The sequence below is a fragment of the Corapipo altera genome, unplaced genomic scaffold (assembly GCF_003945725.1).
Source record: "Corapipo altera isolate COAL_440 unplaced genomic scaffold, ASM394572v1 45, whole genome shotgun sequence".
NCBI classification, from domain to species: Eukaryota; Metazoa; Chordata; class Aves; order Passeriformes; family Pipridae; genus Corapipo; species Corapipo altera.
This window is the reverse complement of record NW_020884877.1, coordinates 11,520,938-11,539,382: the sequence shown is the minus strand read 5'-3', so window position 1 is coordinate 11,539,382 and position 18,445 is coordinate 11,520,938. Positions and strand designations below refer to the sequence as shown.

The 18,445-nt window shown below is 37.8% G+C and overlaps 1 protein-coding gene across 2 annotated transcripts; it reads left to right on the top strand.

The window, feature by feature from the left end:
- The first annotated feature begins 2,691 nt into the window (after positions 1-2,691).
- Positions 2,692-16,501, top strand: RBM45 (RNA binding motif protein 45). Of its 2 annotated transcripts, none has more exons than XM_027637234.1 (10): positions 2,692-3,030; positions 4,323-4,445; positions 4,575-4,701; positions 5,725-5,835; positions 6,157-6,336; positions 7,232-7,361; positions 8,542-8,638; positions 8,997-9,160; positions 11,046-11,242; positions 15,492-16,501. In XM_027637234.1, the coding sequence occupies exons 1-9, from the start codon at positions 2,752-2,754 to the stop codon at positions 11,236-11,238; spliced, it is 1,404 nt and encodes a 467-aa protein (XP_027493035.1). In that variant the 5' UTR covers positions 2,692-2,751; the 3' UTR covers positions 11,239-11,242; positions 15,492-16,501. The 2 variants fall into 2 exon arrangements, with proteins under 2 accessions (XP_027493035.1, XP_027493034.1); XM_027637233.1 differs by having other exon boundaries at positions 8,994-9,160.
- The last annotated feature ends 1,944 nt before the right edge of the window (positions 16,502-18,445 follow it).

Sequence of the window (18,445 nt, the reverse complement as noted above, 5' to 3'; positions counted from 1 at the left end):
GGAAGGTATTTCTTAGGGTTTTCTAAATACTCTTGTCAGTGTATTCTCACTCCAAACAAGTCACAAAAACCAAAAAATATAATAAAGTACAAGGCTGGCACAACACCGTATATGTATGAAAATATCAGTGGTTTCAAATCAAAGGTGGGATGCTTTTGAACATTGTCCATGTAGAATCCAAGAGAATGTGAGCATAAATGATAAATGATAATATAAAATGCACAAGGTATACATTGTCTTCATGTCACTTTATTAAGTAAAATATAAGTCCTTTTTGCATCACGGAAAGTTGCAGTTCTTTGCACCATTTCACATACAACTACTTAATACTTTTAGAGTATGTAAGTATCTTTGTAATTCCAATATCCAGAGGATCCAACCTAATTTCATACAGTTTTTGAAAATGAACATCTGCAGTTGACATGAAATTCATCAAGCTCTGCTCCATTGAGGGGCATTAGAAAAAGGATTGTCAACGGTCAGTTCCTGGAATCTCTTGACAAGTTGAAAAACCATTAGTGTTTCCTTCTAAACCTGCTAAAACCTGTCTCTGTCAACAGAAGCCTAATGTTGTACTTAAAACTACTGCAAGACCTATAAATGACATGTCCATGTTTTTCTTCTGTCCTCCAGAGCTGACTTCCCATTGTCTAAAGTGGATTTAGATATTGCTTTGTTGACTTTCTTTTAAAAGTTGTATGATGTTTTCACACAATTTTAATGGGAAAAACAGTCAATATGTGCTGACAATGTTTTGTATGAAGGGAGTCCCAGTATAAAGTGAATGTCACAAAGTGTTTCCTAGAAATCACAGAAAAATAAAGAAGTCAGCCAATTCTAAAGCACTTTGGTAACCAGAAAAAAACCCAAACCAAGACTGTATTTGTAGTTAATAGTTTGATTCAAATAATATAATTTATATTCAAATAATAGAAATAAAAAGAATGAAACTCTCACAGAATACTCTCCACTGGAGTTGTTCCACTGCTTTTCAAGACTGTCTGTATGAAAAACACAAGAAAAACCAAAAGTCATAACATACTAGTAGGAGACAGTATTTAGTCAAGCAAAACAACTGTAGCATACCATGATGCCAGTAGAGGGTAGTTACCAGTAAACAAAATTTAAAAACACTCCAGGAACAGAAATTAAAATCTGCCCGTTGGTACTAGGAAATTCTGGGAAAGCTATAAACCTAATTTGGTGTACTGAGTATTGGAAATTTTACTAATATTTTAATACAGGGAATGAGGATTTTTGTTTCTAAAACTAGTTGAAATTTGCCTGCAGTAATGCAAAGTTGTGAGAGTAACTCCTTGCGAGTAAGGCTTTCTGTCATAGCTCTAAAGAAAAAGGTTTTTTGCAAATATATCCCCTCCAACACTGCAGCTTATCCATGTCATCTGTTAGTTTCTCCTTTGTTTTTGTTTGCATTTAAGTAAGAAAATACTGCAGCTTGTCCTGTTCTACAGCCAAATAAACGCCAAAGATTTGGTCCTGTCTTATGCTTTCCATCTTTTTCAACAGTGTGGCACTAAGAACATTTCTGGATAAAGATATTTTTACGTTTTTCAACATCATCCATTTTGATCTGTGGAAAAAATCTAAAATGTTGGTCACAGTTATCACGTTCTTCCTCTTGACAACTTCATCTGCTTACGTGAAAGGGGCATTTCTGCATATTTAATTTGCTTGTCAAAAGTAACAGAATGTGTGCAGCCTGATCCCCTGATTTCTTCTTTGAACTTCATTTTGCACCAGGAGATGTTTGTCCATTATGATCCCAGTAAGAATGGAGTCACACTCTGTAAAGCATCTTCTACAATGCTGTTTATTTACAATGCTAACAAACCTGGGAGGAGTGGTCGATATATCAGGTCCTACCAGATACCATCCATATGAACCTGACAGACTAGAGAATGGTCTGACAGGAGCACCAAGAAGTTCAACAAGGTGCAAGACACCTGCACCAGAGGAGGAACAACCGCATGACCCAGTACAACTGGAGGAGGGAGGTGACTGGCTCAAAGTAGCTTTGCAGAAAGGTCTTGTGGTGGACACCAAGGTGAACATGAGCCAGCAATGTGCAGCAAAGAGGGTGACCAGTATCCTGGGCTGCATTAGGAGTGCTACCAGCAGGACAAGGGAGAAGACCCTTCCTCTCTACTCAGGACTGCTGAGGCACCTTAAGACCTACTGGAGAGAGTCCAGTGAAGGGCCACAAAAGTGAGTAAGGGACTAGAACCTCTCTTACATGAAGAAAGGCCAAGAGCTGGGACTGCGTAGCCCAGAGAAGCAAAGGCTCAGGGTGGATGCTATCAATATATAGGAATAGCTGAAGGGAGAGAATGAAGGATCGAGACTCTTCCCAGCGGTGCCCAGTGACAGAACCAGAGGCAACGGGCATGCACTGAAACACAGGGGGGTCCCTCTGAATATCAGGAAACACTTTTTTTACAGTGAGGGCAACCAAGCACTGGCACAGGCCGCCCAGAGCTGTTGTGGAGTCTCTGTCCCTAACGACATTGCAAAGCAGCGAGGACCCGGCGCAGGGCCGCCGCTCGGTAACGGGGCCGAGCCTCGGTGATGGAGCCGCCCCCCGGTAACAGCGCAGAGCCCGAGGAGCGGCGCCGGGGGTGGGAGGGGCGCGGCTGGTGCGGAGGAAGAGGTGGCGGAAGGGGCGGGCGCGTTGTGTCCCCGGCGGAAAGGGCGCAGCGGCACTTCCCTGCCGGCCCTGCAGGGAAACTCGTCATGGAGGAGAGCAGCGGCGTCCGCCTCTCGGCCGAGTGCCTGGACGAGCCGCCCAACAGCCGCATCTTCGTGGTGCTGGGCAAGGATACCGAGGAGACGCTGATCCGAGAGCGCTTCTCCCCCTTCGGGGACATCCAGAACATCTGGCTCCTGCGGGACAGGCGCACCAATGAGTCCCGCGGCATCGCCTTCATCAAGTTCGCCCGCAGCTCGCAGGCCTGCCGGGCCATGGAGGAGATGCACGGCCGCAGCCTGCTCCCCGACACCAAGCCCATCAAGGTACCCGCCGGGGAGCGGGGCCAGGCGGTGTCGGGGCCCGCCCGGAGCAGCCCTGGGAGCCGGGCAGCGAGGGGCCGCCTCACCCCGTCGGGCCTGTACCGCCCGCACGGCCGGGGCTGGCGCTGAGACCCCTCCGGTCACGGTGGACCCACTGCGGCCTCGGGGAGCGGCTACCGGGGGGTCCCAGCCGTACCTGAAGCTCCCACGTGTGGCCTAAGCTGTAACAGGCAGGAGGGAAATGCTCTGCCTGGAAACTACGGGGTCTTTCTTTGGGGCTACGTTTTGAATTTTCAAGGAGTCTCTGTGACGGAGATTCTTAAAACAGTATATTCTAAGTGTTGTAAGCAAGATAGATGTGAATAAATAGAGCTGGCTTTGCAGCTGGCTTTGCTTTGTGTTTCATGTTGGTTTTGTAGCTCGTGAAAACTTTTTTCAAAACTTTTTTTTTTTTAACCCATGCAATTGGCTGGCAGCTTTCAGCCTCCTGTTTTCATTTGAAAATGCAGTTGAGTCAGTAAAATCTTTTCTGAAGAACTTGCCATCAGAAGCCAAAAGATCAGACTTGTATTCCTTTCTCCCCTGCATGACTATTAGAAACATAAATTAAGAGCTCTGTGAAATCAGTTGCTGCTTTTGTATAAGAAGCTTACTTAGAAAATGGCTTGTGTTTTTCTTACTTGGTTGTTTTGGGTTTGTTTCTTTGTTTGTTTTTATTTGTGGTTTGTTTGTTTTTTTCTCCTGGTTGTCTTCTGATGTGCACTTCTGACATGAAACTTACTTCAGTAATTAAAAGGGATTTTAACAGTAACATATGTGAGAAGTTACGATCCTTCATAGAGCACTAGACCTGCAAACTTCAGCCCAGCTGAGCAGTGAACTCCAGTAGCAAGGTTTTAATAAACTGTTAGGCCTGTTTGTTTGTTTGTTTGTTTGCATATTTGTTTTTACTACTGCTGTACTAAGCCTGTTACAGTAATGCATTCTTTGCTACCTCTCCCATGTCACTGGGCATATTGGCAGTGCTGCTGAGTCAGCAGCAGTATTCCTCACCATTGTTCATTATCCTTGGTAAGACTTTCTGCTGGCCTCTGTCCTGCTTAGGAAACCATTTGGGGTGAATTATATTTGTAGATCTTTTGTCACAGGTGATCACAGCTGTTCTTTTTTTCCATGTCAGGAAAGCTAGCTTATGTGAAAAATAAATACAAAGGTTGTTAAACCTTTTTCTTGGTTGTTGATATGTGTTTAAGACCTATTGCCGGTAATTAGTGTCTGTGTAATTATTTCATTAGGTATTTATTGCACAGTCAAGAGCTTCTGGAAGCCACCGAGATGTTGAAGATGAGGAGCTTACACGAATCTTTGTTATGATACCAAAAACCTATACAGAGGAGGATCTGCGAGAGAAGTTTAAGGTACTGATTTGCTATTTGATAATTGTTATTTTAAAATGGTTTGTCTTAATTATCAAAAGGGTTTTTAGCACATGAAACTTTTAGGCATTTTCAAATGTTGGAAATTAATATGCTTTTTAATTGTTCTAGATGTATGGAGACATTGAATATTGCAGCATTATTAAAAACAAAACCACTGGAGAAAGTAAAGGTTTGGGCTACGTGAGGTATCTAAAACCATCGCAAGCTGCCCGAGCAATTGAAGAATGTGATCGAAGTAAGAATCTGACTGAATTCTTTGGCTTTTTTTTTGCAATAAGTGTGTATCATCATTAGTGTACCTTTTATTTTCAGTTGTGTTTGCAGGTAAATTATTTGTGATGTAAAAACTTCTTGAGACAAAGTTATTTTGCAAATAAATAGTAGCATTGTTAACATTCAGTGAGAACAGTCACCTGATTACATTCTTTCAAGACCAGGAGAAGAAAGGCTCTTGGGGAAACCTAACAGCAGCCTTTCAGTCAAACCTCCTGTTCAGTGTTGCTTAGTCACAAATATGAAACAACTTGGTGTGAGGACTTGGTTGTTTGTTGTTCTTACTTCTTTTTGTGTCTGGGTTTTTTTTCTCCCTTAATATACAAGGTGGTTCTGCATCATATCTATCATAAGTGGTTCTATAAAAATTATATTTGTGCATAGGAATATGAGCCTGAGATTACTTAGCAGTCAAATTGTATTTCCTTTTTTCTGTGAGGTTAAAATGAAATTAGTTGGACAGCTTGAATATAATACCCATTTCTTTCATAAAAGCAAAACCTAGATCAGTGCAAAACACCCATGAACTGCTGTTTTAGCACAGAAGTTCATGGGATTCCTTTTGGAGCATCTCAGAATCGTGCTAAGTATCACAGAATGGTTGAAGTTGGAAGGGACCTCTGGAGGTCATCTTGCTCAAGCAGGATCACCTCAGCACTGTGGTTGCTCAGGACCATGTCCAGGTGGCTTTTGAATATCCCTAAGCATGGAGACTCCACAACCTTTGTGGTAAACTGTAGTTTGCTCAGTCATTCTGACAGCAAGTAGATTGTTGTGCTTAACTTGTGAGTAGGAGTAGTTCTATGTGGAAGCTGTTAACTTTCACACAATTACTATGGCAGGCTTCAAGAGTTATAGTTATTTCACTACAGCCAATGCTTACTGGTCTTTCTGAATAATATGGTTCTAAATATGGTACTTGGAGAATGTGGGTCTGGTCAGGTAATTGAGATGTGCTGAGGTGTTGCTATATTGTTTCTTTCAGGTTTCAGGGCCATTTTGGCTGAACCTAAAAATAAGGCATCTGAGTCTTTTGAACACGACTATTACAGTAATAACACAAGGCAAGAACCAAGAGGAAATTCGCTTCCATTTTGTAAGTCAGAGCTTTTGGTACTAAAAGTGATTTGTAGTCTCGAGTATGGTCACTGAGTAAGAAAGCTAATGGAGTCCTAGGCCAACACTTAAGTAGTAGATTGGATGTTGAAATTAGAAACCAGCCAGGCATTTCATCTCTATATTTTTATGGCTTGCTTTGCTCTAGTTGGCCAATTATTTTGCGGTTTCCATTGGTGAAATTAACACATTACCTTTAATATATAATTGAGTTGGATTGCTTTTAAAATTTGAATGCAACATATGCATGAAATGAAGGCATACTGGTTTGTTGACTCAAGTTATTTTGTTGATTCTTGAGGTATGCAACCAGAATTTTGTAGTTTTGAAAAAAACGAGAGCAGAATTCAAGAATCCGTCTCCAAACGTCTGTCAGTGTTATCACGGCTTCCCTTTATCCAAGAGCAGCTGTTTGCCCTCTTTGATTTAGTTCCAGGACTGGAATATTGTGATGTTCAGCGAGATCCTTATACCAATAGTGGTAAGTATAAGTACAAAAAGGTTTTTTTCTTTTATCTGTGAAGGAAATTCCTTGTACTTTTACTTCAATTAATTTATATTGCAAAATACAGTACACTTGTGGGAAAGAGTCAGTGATTGTTGCTGTCACTGCATAAACCCAAACATTCAGTTTTGCTTGAACCCCTGTTTACAGGTAGCCATAAATAGTTTTACTTTTAGGTAATAAAATCTCAAGAGCAATGGAATCAAAGTCATGATAAGTGGTTTTGATCAAATTAATAGTTTTAGGTAGAATAAATGAAGAAAAAGTTTCAGAAATTATTGGACATCTAGTTAAAATGTTCTCTAAACAGATCTTTAGAGTTTTTATCTTGAAATGGGCGTAGGGGGGTGTGTGTGTGTATGTAGAAGCTGACATGAGTAAATGGGATTAAATAATTCCAAAACAGATCATGTTTTCTATTAAAAAGATATTTTGGTTTCAGTCTTGTTTTGCTGCTGCTGAGAAAAATGTGGAAGTGGTCTCTTCTCCAAGAAGCTTGAAATGATTCAGAGAGCTAAAATATAACTTTACAGTTCTTGAGATTCACTCTTAATGGGATAGTTGCATTTTTAAATGAAGTCATGTATCCTTTTGTTACTCATTCCAGATGAGTGAAGAAAACGTGTTTTCACTTGTGTGGTTTTATTGCCAGCTTTTCAATGTAGCATAAATACAGCTCGTCTGTCACTAGTTAATTCCACTGAAGTTTTCTACAAATACTTCTGGTTAAATAATGCGATATGTGGTAAAAAGACTTAAGAATTTTGTCATCCATGACTGATGTGCAGTTTAATCTTTTGTTCTATATGAGTGTAGTTTGTTCTTAGGATTTAGCCATCTCACACTGAAACTGTGTGCACTGTATTTGCAGGCTATGCTGTGATTCAGTACAGCACTGCTGCATCAGCTATATATGCCAAGTACAAATTACATGGGTTTGAGTATCCTCCTGGAAATCGATTAACTGTCACTTTCCTAGAAGATGGGAGTGATAGTTCAGAGTAAGTACTAATATATTGAGATAAAAAGTTGTAAGTTGTGTTCTGGAGAGCAAAATGTAAAATAAATACATCATTAACATAAGTAACACCAATATCACTCTGAGCTTGTTCTATACTCATAGATAGTATTTTCTGAAATTGAGGTGTTTGGTTTGGGGTTTTCTTTTTGAATAGTTTAGAATAAGCCTTTTGAAACTCACTAGTCTTTGATAAAGAAAAGATTAAAATATATATTCTTAAGATTCTATAGAAAAATCTTGGATTTGTCAAGAATCTTTGTCAATGTATATGTATATGTAACAAGGGCTGGAATGTGTTTTTGATCTCTTGGTTGTTTGCAGTAGGGTGAGTAGTAGCCTTCTGAAGCACATATGTAGAATAAAGCTGCTGGTGATGAGGATCTGATATCCTCACAGGTCTTCCACCATCTGTAACTCATTCCTGTCATTTGAATGCCCATTACATGTTGGAGGGGCTTAGGTACTCTCCTGCAGTGAAAATTTTGGCTTAGTTTTATCCTAAAGGAATCTAGTTCATGTCAAACCTATTCTGGGAAATGGACGTGGAGAGTAAGGAGGGACAATGGGGAGACTCACTTCAGAAGTGCATGCCTGACCCAAACTAGAAGAAATGTTGATTGCAACCTTCATTCTCCAATAATTTCTGCAGCATTGTCTTACATCTCAGGCTGTGACTCTATGCAGAATGTACAATTGCTTTTTCTTATTCTGCAACAAAACAAAATAAAATCACTGGAAAAGAGGAGCGGGAAGTAAACTTTCTGTGGCAGTATTTTGACTTCTGAACTGAATCTTTGTGCTCTTTACTGAAATAGGTGAAATTTTTCTGTCCCTTTTGCTTTTTAGGCACCTCTCACAAAATGTAGTGGGCTCTTGTAGAGATAATTTTATCTTTTTTACCCCTAGAATATTATAAAAAAGGTAGTTTTGTATCTGTATATGTAGTAATGTATTACTGTTTTCAGTGAGTTCCAGCTAGCATGCATACTTTCAGATCATGTCTGTAGAGTGTCCTGAAAACCTGGCTTGATTGTCATTATTTACATGATTTTACAGATTTCCAGAGATAACCTTAGATGTGCAGTGAAACTTTTCTCTTGCTGAATTTAGGATTAACTTAGCTCTTTCTTTAAGTATTTTATTATCACTTCTGCTTGCAGCCTCATCAGAAAAATGGCAACACAGCTGGTAACAGCACAGGTGTCGTCAGCGTTGCGCAATAACAACACAGTTGTTCAGCAGTATAGGACACCTCCTGTAAGTTCATATAAAGCACAGTGTTAGTATCCGTCTGAATTGTAAGAAACTTCAGATATGTCAATAAAGAACACTGCTCACTTTCTTCTGTAACTGTTTTAGGTGCTGCACTTTTTAAGATGTTCCTCTGATTGGTTGGTACATTTTTATTCCCTGTAAAGTTGTCTGAGCTTACTTGGATTTATTGTCTAATTTAATGAAATAACCAAAGTAAATAAAGTAGTGAAGATTAGAACTTGTAGAGGCTGTTTATGTCCTGTGATGGGAACAAAAATTGTAAGTAAGGTAAAATTACTTCCTCTGCCCCCTGCCCCCCCAGTTAATTTGTACTTGTGTTTTTTTCCTCCTGTTTCAGCAAGCGTTTGGAGGAACTTCTGGCCCACAGTTACTTCAGCCCCAAACAGATGCCATTCTGCCACCACCCAAAAAAAAAGTTCCACCTGACACTTCTGTGAAGGAAAGGCTTTTCATACTTTTTCATCCCCATCCTTTACCTGTTGTCGTTTTGGAGGATGTGTTCTGGTAAGCCTCCATTTACAAATAAGTGCTTCCTAACAAAAAGAAAACAAACTATGAAATATTTAAAATAAATGTTAAAAATATAAAATATTATCGTGAAAATGCTTTCCAAAAAGAGCAGTGCACAGTGATTAGTAAATATAAGTGAACAGTAGGTAACAGTTGCTTTTTGAAACTAGTTTGTAATGGAATTCACATTGAAGCACAGAGGCAGTGTCATCAGTATAGCAGCTTTATTATCAATTAACTTGATAATTAATTAAAGTAAAATGTCTAGTCTTCTAACGCTTATTTTTAACCAAAAAATGTGGTACTTCCAGTTCTTCCTAATTCATCTTGCATTTTCTTTTAAATATTTCTGTGAGGTATTTAAGTATTTTGATAAATTTCCACAGTAACTTAAATGAGTATATCATATATCATAATGGTTTGCATCTTGCTGACGCTATTTCAGCTGTTCTTTCACATGACCTCCTTTTGAGGAGCAAAGACTTGAGACAATTTTTGCCATCTTTAAAACAAATCTATAGTTAACTGTTCTCCAGTGTTTTCTATTATTTGTTTGTAGTATACTCTTGAAGAAAAAGACATTTCCCTTTTCTAATAGCTTGCATTTGCAATAAATCTTTGGAAAGCCAAACTATGTACAAAGCACCAGGAAAGGAAAAGAAATAGTATGCACATAATGTGGAATTTAAAACTACCTATTTGATATACTAGATTTTCTTAATCAGATGCTGGAGAAGGAAAAGGCTGTGTATACATTTGTGTAACTTCAATATGAAGTAAGCAGACTATTTTTCAGGAACGTATTTTAAGGAACTGTCTAGGAATCTCCTGAGGGCTTTGGAAATCTGTTTTCCCTAAAGCTTTTGTGTTTGCTTTCTGAGTCATTTCAGTGAGACCTTTTCAAAGATGAATCACAACTGAGTAAGTTCATTTAAGTGAGATGCAGGTTTAGCTTCTAAATTATCTGCTGGTTTGTGTGTGTATGTCTTGTTTTTGGTTTGTTTGGGTTTTTTTTGTAGCGAGTCAATAACTACAACAATCCCAGCGGGGGCAGAAAACTGGAATACTTTATTGGACTTACAAGTTCGTAGTTAAAGGGTTTAGGGTCTACATATTTAACAGGGGGTTGTAACTATTACAATGTATTACAAACAGGGCGTTTCGGGAGATGACATAAGGGAAAAACCCAGGTTAATAAATTTGGGGTCTTACACATACATCATAGGGGAAAACCCATTTTATCTTGGGGGAATTACATGGAAAAAAGGGGTATTCAAGTTTGCAGAATGCACAGGATCCAGGGAACACAAAGGGAGAGATAAAACACAGTAAGTCTTCTGCACTGGCTTGATGAAATCAGGGCATGGTTTCTCTGGGCTTGGGCAGGACATTCCAAACCCGTGACATCAATGGATCCTTGTCTGGACTTTAAGATGGAGGTTTGTCCCCAGTTGCTGTTAGCCCAAGGCTTTTGTTTAAACCTAGCAGTTTTCTTTTTCTCATATCCAAATCTTTGAATCCAACATTTCTTATTTTGTTTTCTTTGGGGGTGTTTTGAGTGCCATGTAATGTTTGGGGACTGTAGTATTGATTAGCTTTACATATTCTTTTAAATAAGAGAAATCACTGATGTTTGTGGTTCTGTTGTAATATTCTGTAGAAAACAGTATGTGAACTTCTGGTATTATTTCTGTTCCTGCCCATAATTCAAGAGAAGGGAATATGAAAATTGGGAGTTTTAGAAGAGGCCAGCAGAAGAAAACATAGTGTACATATCAGAATACAGTTGTTGCAGTTAACGAATCATATATACTTCAGATTGGATATGTTGCAGGAAAACCTGTAAATTCTTTTTTTTTTTTTTTATCTCCCCCCCCAGTCGTTTTGGACAATTGATACAAGTTTACCTTGTTGCTGGAAAAAATGTGGGCTATGCAAAATTTGCAGACAGAGCAAGTGCCAGCGAGGCCATAACTGCATTACATGGCAAGATTGTGAATGGGGTCAGGCTCAAGGTGAGGTTGGCAGACTCGCCCTCGGAGGAACCCAACAAGCGCCAGAGAACTTACTGAGCAGGTGAGTACCCAGTCTGAGCTGTTACTTACACTGAAGTTCAGCTACATGAAATACTAATTGGCTAAGTATTTTTAAGGTTAGATACAAGCATGTAATGTTAAACTTTAAACCTATTCTTAGCTAACAACTTGAAATACAATTTGTTGTACATCTGTTTGTGTGTATATATGTACACGTATCTGTGTATGCTTATATATGCACATATGCACTTTATTTTAGCAAAAACGAATTTTTATAATTCTTGGAAAAATATGAACCAGTTGATAAAAAACCAATCTGGATGTTCATAGAAATATTTGCTTTTGTACATAAGAGAATCAATTAACATTGAAAAGAGAATGCAAGAATAAACAATGGAACTGACATCAGCTTCTGTGTGTCTTTTTTTTGTTAAAAACACATGCCATCGGTGGTGTTCAATAAAGATGCAGGGTTGAGCTGTTGGAGGATAGAGGAGTGAAGGGGTAAATAAAAAAAGGATGCAGGGGGAACAGGTAAGGTTGTCAGGTGAAACCAAAGGTTTGGGATATTTGGGTCATCTGGATTCTCAGAAATCAGATGTAGCTGAAATGTGTGATAGTGAAGAAAATATTGCAGAGCTTGTGGTGGAGGGATTGAGATGGGTGTTTAAGATAATTAGTTTGAGAACTTACTGTTTGATGCTTATGTCTGTGAAAGATGGCTAAACTCCTAGAGGTTTTATATTTTTTAGACTTCAGGGACCAAAACTGAATTGTTCTTTTAAAACATTGGTTTGCTTCAAATTACATAAAATTTAATAAAATTTCTTTTTTTTTTCTTTTTAAATTTCCGTTTTAACATTAGAACTATTACCAAAAGAGAAATATAGTAGGGGAAGAAAAAGCTATTTTCTGCAAAATAACTCAAATATTACTATAGCTTTCAGATATTTCCAGTAGCCATATTATCTTCCTAAGGGACATAGTTTTGATTTAACTCATTCAGAAAACGTCACATGAAATCCTGACTGTCTTCACGTCAATATTTTACCTCTAAGCTTCACTCCTTGTACCTTTCTTTGTATAGATGTTCTTTGTGACCCCAGAGTTGCAAAGATCAAAAAAAGATTTTGCCCAGATTGTTCTTGTTCTCCTTTTTTCCTGAGGACTTTCATGTTGCTCTTCTGATAAGCAGCAAATGCTAAAGGTGGCCTTAGTCTTTATATATACAACTTTTGTTTTAAAAAATTGGATTTCTAGCATTCTTTTTCTGCGTTGAATTACAGCTAAAACTAATTTGAAGCTTTTCTTTTCTTTTTTTTTTAATCAGCAAGTGAACACAATTTTAAGTAACTTGTACCCATGCTCTTATCTTCGTACAAAGTTTTGTTTTTAGTGTGACTTTTACTTTCAGCAATTAAAGGCCAGCCTCTGGGTCTCTACAGGAATAACTATGATGTGACATGTAATATGATACCAGGTCTGCCTTGTGTACTTTTTACTAGAAAAGTGTAAACACAATATGCGTCCAAAATTAGAAAAATTATCTATCCTGAAGTTTTCTTTCTTTGTTTTTAAGAAAGATAAGAGTGAGAAGACTGGAAAGTTCTCTTCTGATGGTCTATCTAAAACTGATTTTTTTTTTTTTTTTATTCGCACATACGAACTCACACAGAAGCACATGTTTTTCCAGTCGTGATTGTTGAGAAGATTCTTTAATGTCTCCAGGTGACAAATGGTGTGCACTTGGTCACCAAATGGGATTTTCAAAAGGCTAAAGCTTACTTTATGTTTCAAGTTATGTTGTTAAATTCTAATATACACATATCATTGACTAATCAGAAACATGGACTTGTTTATAAGGTCAGATTAAGACACACACATTTTACCTAATTAGAAAAATGGAAAACTAAGATCCTATTTAAAAATTATTTTTTTACAATATTCAAAATTACAGCAGAGCTCTCTGTCCTTTCCTAGGTTTTTGTATCTCTAAAATTTCAAATAACAGAGTACTAGTTTTAGTTGTTGAAAGACAGACATGTTAACTCTGTCTTGGACAGATTACTAGTAATTCTGGTGGAAATGGCTGCTGAGTATTTCCCTTCTGGTTAGCCTTTCATCTGCTGAGTCTGTGCTGTATCACAGGGAGAAGAGATTTCTAAATTTACAGTGTTACATCCTGTACATGAGGTTCTTGATTCTGAGTCTTTTAGCAGGTTGTTTTAGCATCTATCTCTTCTTAGAACAGATAGACAAAATTACTTGCTCTTTTTGGACTTAAGTTGGTTTCTCAAATTCAAATGAAATGGTACATAAAAGGAAGGATTCCCTGTCAAAAAGGGCTTGCCCAGTTAAATGAAGCCTACTACTGCCTGACTTTACCTTAGACCAGCTGACAAAAAGCTTTGCAGTAGTATAGAGGCTTATATTTTGCTTTCACCTAAAAGATTAAATTGTGCATGTGAAAGGAGATGGAATTCTCTCTGCCTCTGAGGGGTTTTTTTTGAATATGTGAGAATATTAACTTTTGTTCTTTTTGGATTTTAGCTGTAGGAAATAATCTGCCTAGCTAAAACTTCTCTCAGTTTTCACTTAAGGAAGTCATTTCCTCTTAAAAACCCCTTGTTTTAAAGTCCTATTGTATTGCTGGCTTTTTGTCTCTAACAAGGTGACTGGATTTCTGCAGTAGTCCTTTCTATACAAGGTTCTCTGATTAAAATCTGTGATAAGACCTGAGAATTCTAGAATCTATACAAAAATAAATGGTATTCAGTGGAATAATTAAGTTTAAATAAAATATTTTTTCTACACATCTGATGTTTTTCCCTAACACTTTCTTATGTAAATAATCATTTTAAAAATACAATTTACAAAATTGCTTCTTTAAAAATGTTTTATGGTAACAGTATGCTACTGATAATGCTCCTGCAATGTAAACATCTGACCATAAGAACTTTGTTACCTTTCACCTTTTGTTTATCAGGTGAATTTGCATACATGTGTATTAATATTCTAAACTGATGCACCTAATGAATTTTACGGACTCTGGCACTCCTACAAGTCAGCGAAAATTCAATTTATATGAGTAGTTAAAAGTAGCAGAGAAAAGATGGAAATAGAGACTAGTAATGTTCTCTTAACTTCTTTAAGTTCTAACATAAGGGTTTTTTTGGGGTGAGGTTGTCCCCTCTTATGCTAAGTAAGTATTAACGGCTGAAATAATCACTTTAAACTATCTTGCTTTGAATCAGTCTAGGCTTGAGAGGACAACTACAGTGTCTACTTCTAGGCAGTTGCTGAAAGCAGACCAATCTTAATGTTCTTGTTATTGACCAGCCTGTGCTCTCCACTCAGAGTTTTGCATTGCTTTGAGTATTTCATGAAAACCTCACTGCAGTGTCTGATGCCAGTTGTGTAAATTATATCATTCAAAAATGGAAGAGGAAGGAAGGAATTTGCTATCTTTCAGAAGAATGTATTCTGGAAATCCAATTAATCTCTCTATTGCAACCTTATAGTTCTATTTTAATACCACCCCTACTCCCAAAAACAAACCCCACCAAACAACAGACCCACAAACAAAACAAAAAAACAAAACCCCCACAAAAAGTCTCTCACAAAGCTTTCAGGGAGTCCTTAGAAAGCAGAGCTTCTAACTAGCAATGTATTAAAAATGCAAGACACAGCTGTGTGGACCTGGGTTCTGTGGGTTTTAATAATCATTGCAGATTGACTTTAACCCACAGCAAATGGATTAATTGCATTTTTCCCCTTCTGAAAAAGTTTGGTAGTGTCTTTAAATAATTATTTAGTCACTTACTAAGTTGAAAAGCATTTATTCTGTCATGAAATACATGGTTATTATTGTCTTGTTACTCTTGCTCTGAAAAAGTCCTGCATCACTGATTTGATTTGCATTCATTTTTTTACTTAAACTTTATTAAAATCCTGAAATTAACATCTATATTTATAATAATGTATTGTTGTGCAAAAATGTTTGAAAAAAGTATTGTATCATAGTTGAGATGTATTCTGAAAAAAATAGCTGTATTTTGTATCAACAGCGTACTGCAGAAAAAATGCAGCTTTCACACACTGCTTAGAAAAAGAGACACTTCTTTAAAAGTTGGAGAAGCATACCTAAAACTTTAATATTATTCTTCTAAAGATATTAAAAATCTTATTTATATGCTGTTGTAGTGATTCTATTTTATAATATGTACTTTAAAATAAAAATATGTATGTTGCTTTTTGATGCTATTTTTGTACTTGTGTTTTTTCTACAGAAACTAAATAATGACATGACCTTCAGCTAGCTGACTGACTGACTGAAAACGTGACTAGACATGGTTCCTGTGGACAGTGACAGCTTTTTCAGTGACAGCTTTTTTTTTGTTGTTGGTTTTTTTGTTAATTGTTACTTAGTTGATCTTTTCTCTATGGTGCTTTTTGATTTTGAATATGCAGACATGCAGTTTTGAAAATTATCTAGGTATTTAACATTGTAAACTGGTGGTTGTTCTTGTAGTAGTATATAATCCTGTATTACAGAAATCTTGTTTTTACCTGAATTCCTCCTATAAAATGGAAATTACAATGATGGGGGAAATAAAGGAGTCAACATTTTCTGACTTGACTGGTTAGTTGATAATGGTTCAGATTCTGTTAAGATAGAAGACATTTCTCATAATCCAAATTGCATTGAAAAGTGAAGTACAGCAGTAAATTCAAAGAAAATGAAATAACTGTTTAAAAACTGCTATCAGGCGTGACAGTATTAATCTAGATCTAAGAAAATAGCTGTAATCTAGAAAATGATTCAAAGTACATTCTTAAATATTTTGTTGACTTGGGCCAAAAGTACTTGTTATGCTTTGTATGCTGTTTAGTGAAAGTGACATTTGACTGTGGGTCAGACTATCAAAACTACTTACATTTATCCTTTCTTATCCTGAGGTCTTTTGGTTATAACTGGGGAAAGTATGGAGTCTAGGGGTGTGGGGGGTTTTTTTGTTGTGTTTTTTTTTGTTGTTATTTCTTTTTTTAAAGGGTTTGGGGTTCTTTCCTCCCCCCCGAAGCTTTCAATGCATATGTTCAAGTAAGAGTTGGACAAGTCAGCATTTCAGCAGGATCAAGAGCACATTCCAGCACTGATGGAGAGTAAATGAAGATAGTTCAAATAAGTATTTGCACAGAGAATTTTCAAATGCCAAATACTTTTCTGTGTATTCCTGCATACTACTTGTTTAATTGAAAATATCCTGGTTATTAAAATAATTTATACAGATAAAATTGAGGAATTCTAGTTGTATGCATGCTACAGGACAAGCATGCCCTTGGATGCATCTCCTGTCTTGGTCCCTTGATCATTGGTGTGGGGAGAGACACAGAAGCAGCCTGTAATTTCTTCTGTCTCTGAGCACCTTTGGAAGTATTTCCTTCCAGGAAATCCCTATCTCGCAGGAAGGTTGGGATGAGAATACAGGTCTTACTCTCCCTTAGTTCCAGGATGGGACAGTGAACTGTGTTTCAGGGTAGACACTACCAGTGTATGCACTTTTAATGGGCTGGGAGAGTTATTTACATTGATAAGGGGGATTGGGTCACAGGGGAGACAGAGTGAGGGACAGTAGATCTGGATAGTGGGGTTTAAGAAACAATGAGATTTGAGCTTTTATTCTACCCTATAATTTCATGCACTTACCCACTTTTTTCCAGTCCCTGCCAGCAGTGTTAGTTTGGCTTAGCCTCTGGGTGCCTTCCCAGCAGGGAGATGCTGCTGTCAGGAGGGCTGGGCAGAAGGTTGTTTTTGTGCTGTGCAGCTGCTCAGTCACCATTTGGGTCCCACTGGCCAGTGTCCCTTAGCAGCCCTGGGTTTTCATTTTTATGTAGCTCACGGAGCTCCAGGATCATCGTCCCCCTTTCCATGATTCTCACTGTCTGCTTCTCCAGCCCCTTATTCTTTCCAAGACTGCTACTTCTTACCAGGAGACCTTTGCAGCCTCCTTTCTGATGCTGCAGCCCCTTTGTTTTCCCAGTCTCAACAGTGAATGTGCAGAAACACAGCACCTTATAATGGTGGGTATGTCTCTTTATTAATTTAAGCTATGTTTTTACCTATAATAGATGGACTGCTTTTTTTATTTGTTTTTTAAAGAGAAGGAGGAAATGAGAAGGTATTGGAAAATACCTCCAGTTGTAAGTAGCTAAAAACTGCAGGTGAAACTTCTTAATTTTCTCCTTTGTTTCCCAACAGCGAAACCCATACACCAAATAAAGCAATGTCCTTGGTTGGGATGGGGGTGGGCAGAGGAGGGAGTGGAGAGTTTTTGATAAAATCTTTTTAACTGGAAGTCATAGTTACTCAAACCTTGGAGCTTCACCATTTGGTGCTTTACAGTCACCTGTCTTAAACTACTGCTGGGATGCAAACCTAGATTAGCCGTCTGGTAATTGTCATTTGACTTCACCTACTATCAAATTAATGCAATTAGAATAATATTTACATGCAGGTTACTTAATGTTACTTATACAGCAAATATTTCAAAGTATTTAGTAAATAGTTTAATGCAAGATACAGTCATGTTCAACTAGGTTTTATTTCCTGCTCTTTATAGAGGAGTATCAGTAAAAATACTTTTGCATTACAGGGTATATGAGAATAAGCACTGTCATTGCAATTGGTTCAGAAGTTTAAATTCAAGTTTAAAAGTTGAAAAAAAGTTGTTCCTATGTTAAAAGAATATTAGAATTTAAATGCTTAAATGTGAGGAAGTTGCAGAATAAAGATAGCCTAAGAAACCTCATTTTCCTTCTCTCCATCTTCCTAGTATGTGTTACAATGCAGTCCTTGATGACTCACCAGCAGCTTTTTTTCCTCAAGAGCCGTTGTTTTGTTCAGCACAAAGAGCAGAACGGAATCAGGGCTGCATGGTTAACACAGGCTGTAAAATTCCTGCTCAGTTGGGTGTAGATGTTAGAAATTGGAGGTTTATGGTTGAGCCTGGAGAATTGGATCCTATCTGTGACTCTAGCCCAAAGGTTGTTCGTAAGAAGGGTTGCCATTTCTCTGCGGTTCCCCTGAAAAAGTCCCAGTTTGGATCGGTGTGTAAGTTTGGGTTTGTTTTTTTTTTTGCTGCTTGGTTGGTTTTGTGGGATTTTTTTCTATCCCTTATGATAAATTTCAAGTAGCATTTGGGGCTTTCCTGTTTTGCTCAGGGGAAGTAATTCTGACCAGGTT

Coding starts and splice junctions, on each gene's coding strand:
- RBM45 (XM_027637233.1), top strand. CDS start 2,752: ATGGAGGAGAGCAGCGGCGTCCGCCTCTCGGCCGAGTGCCTGGACGAG. Junction 4,702..5,724: donor AATTGAAGAATGTGATCGAA/GTAAGAATCTGA, acceptor TGTTTCTTTCAG/GTTTCAGGGCCATTTTGGCT. Junction 8,639..8,993: donor AGCAGTATAGGACACCTCCT/GTAAGTTCATAT, acceptor CTCCTGTTTCAG/CAAGCGTTTGGAGGAACTTC.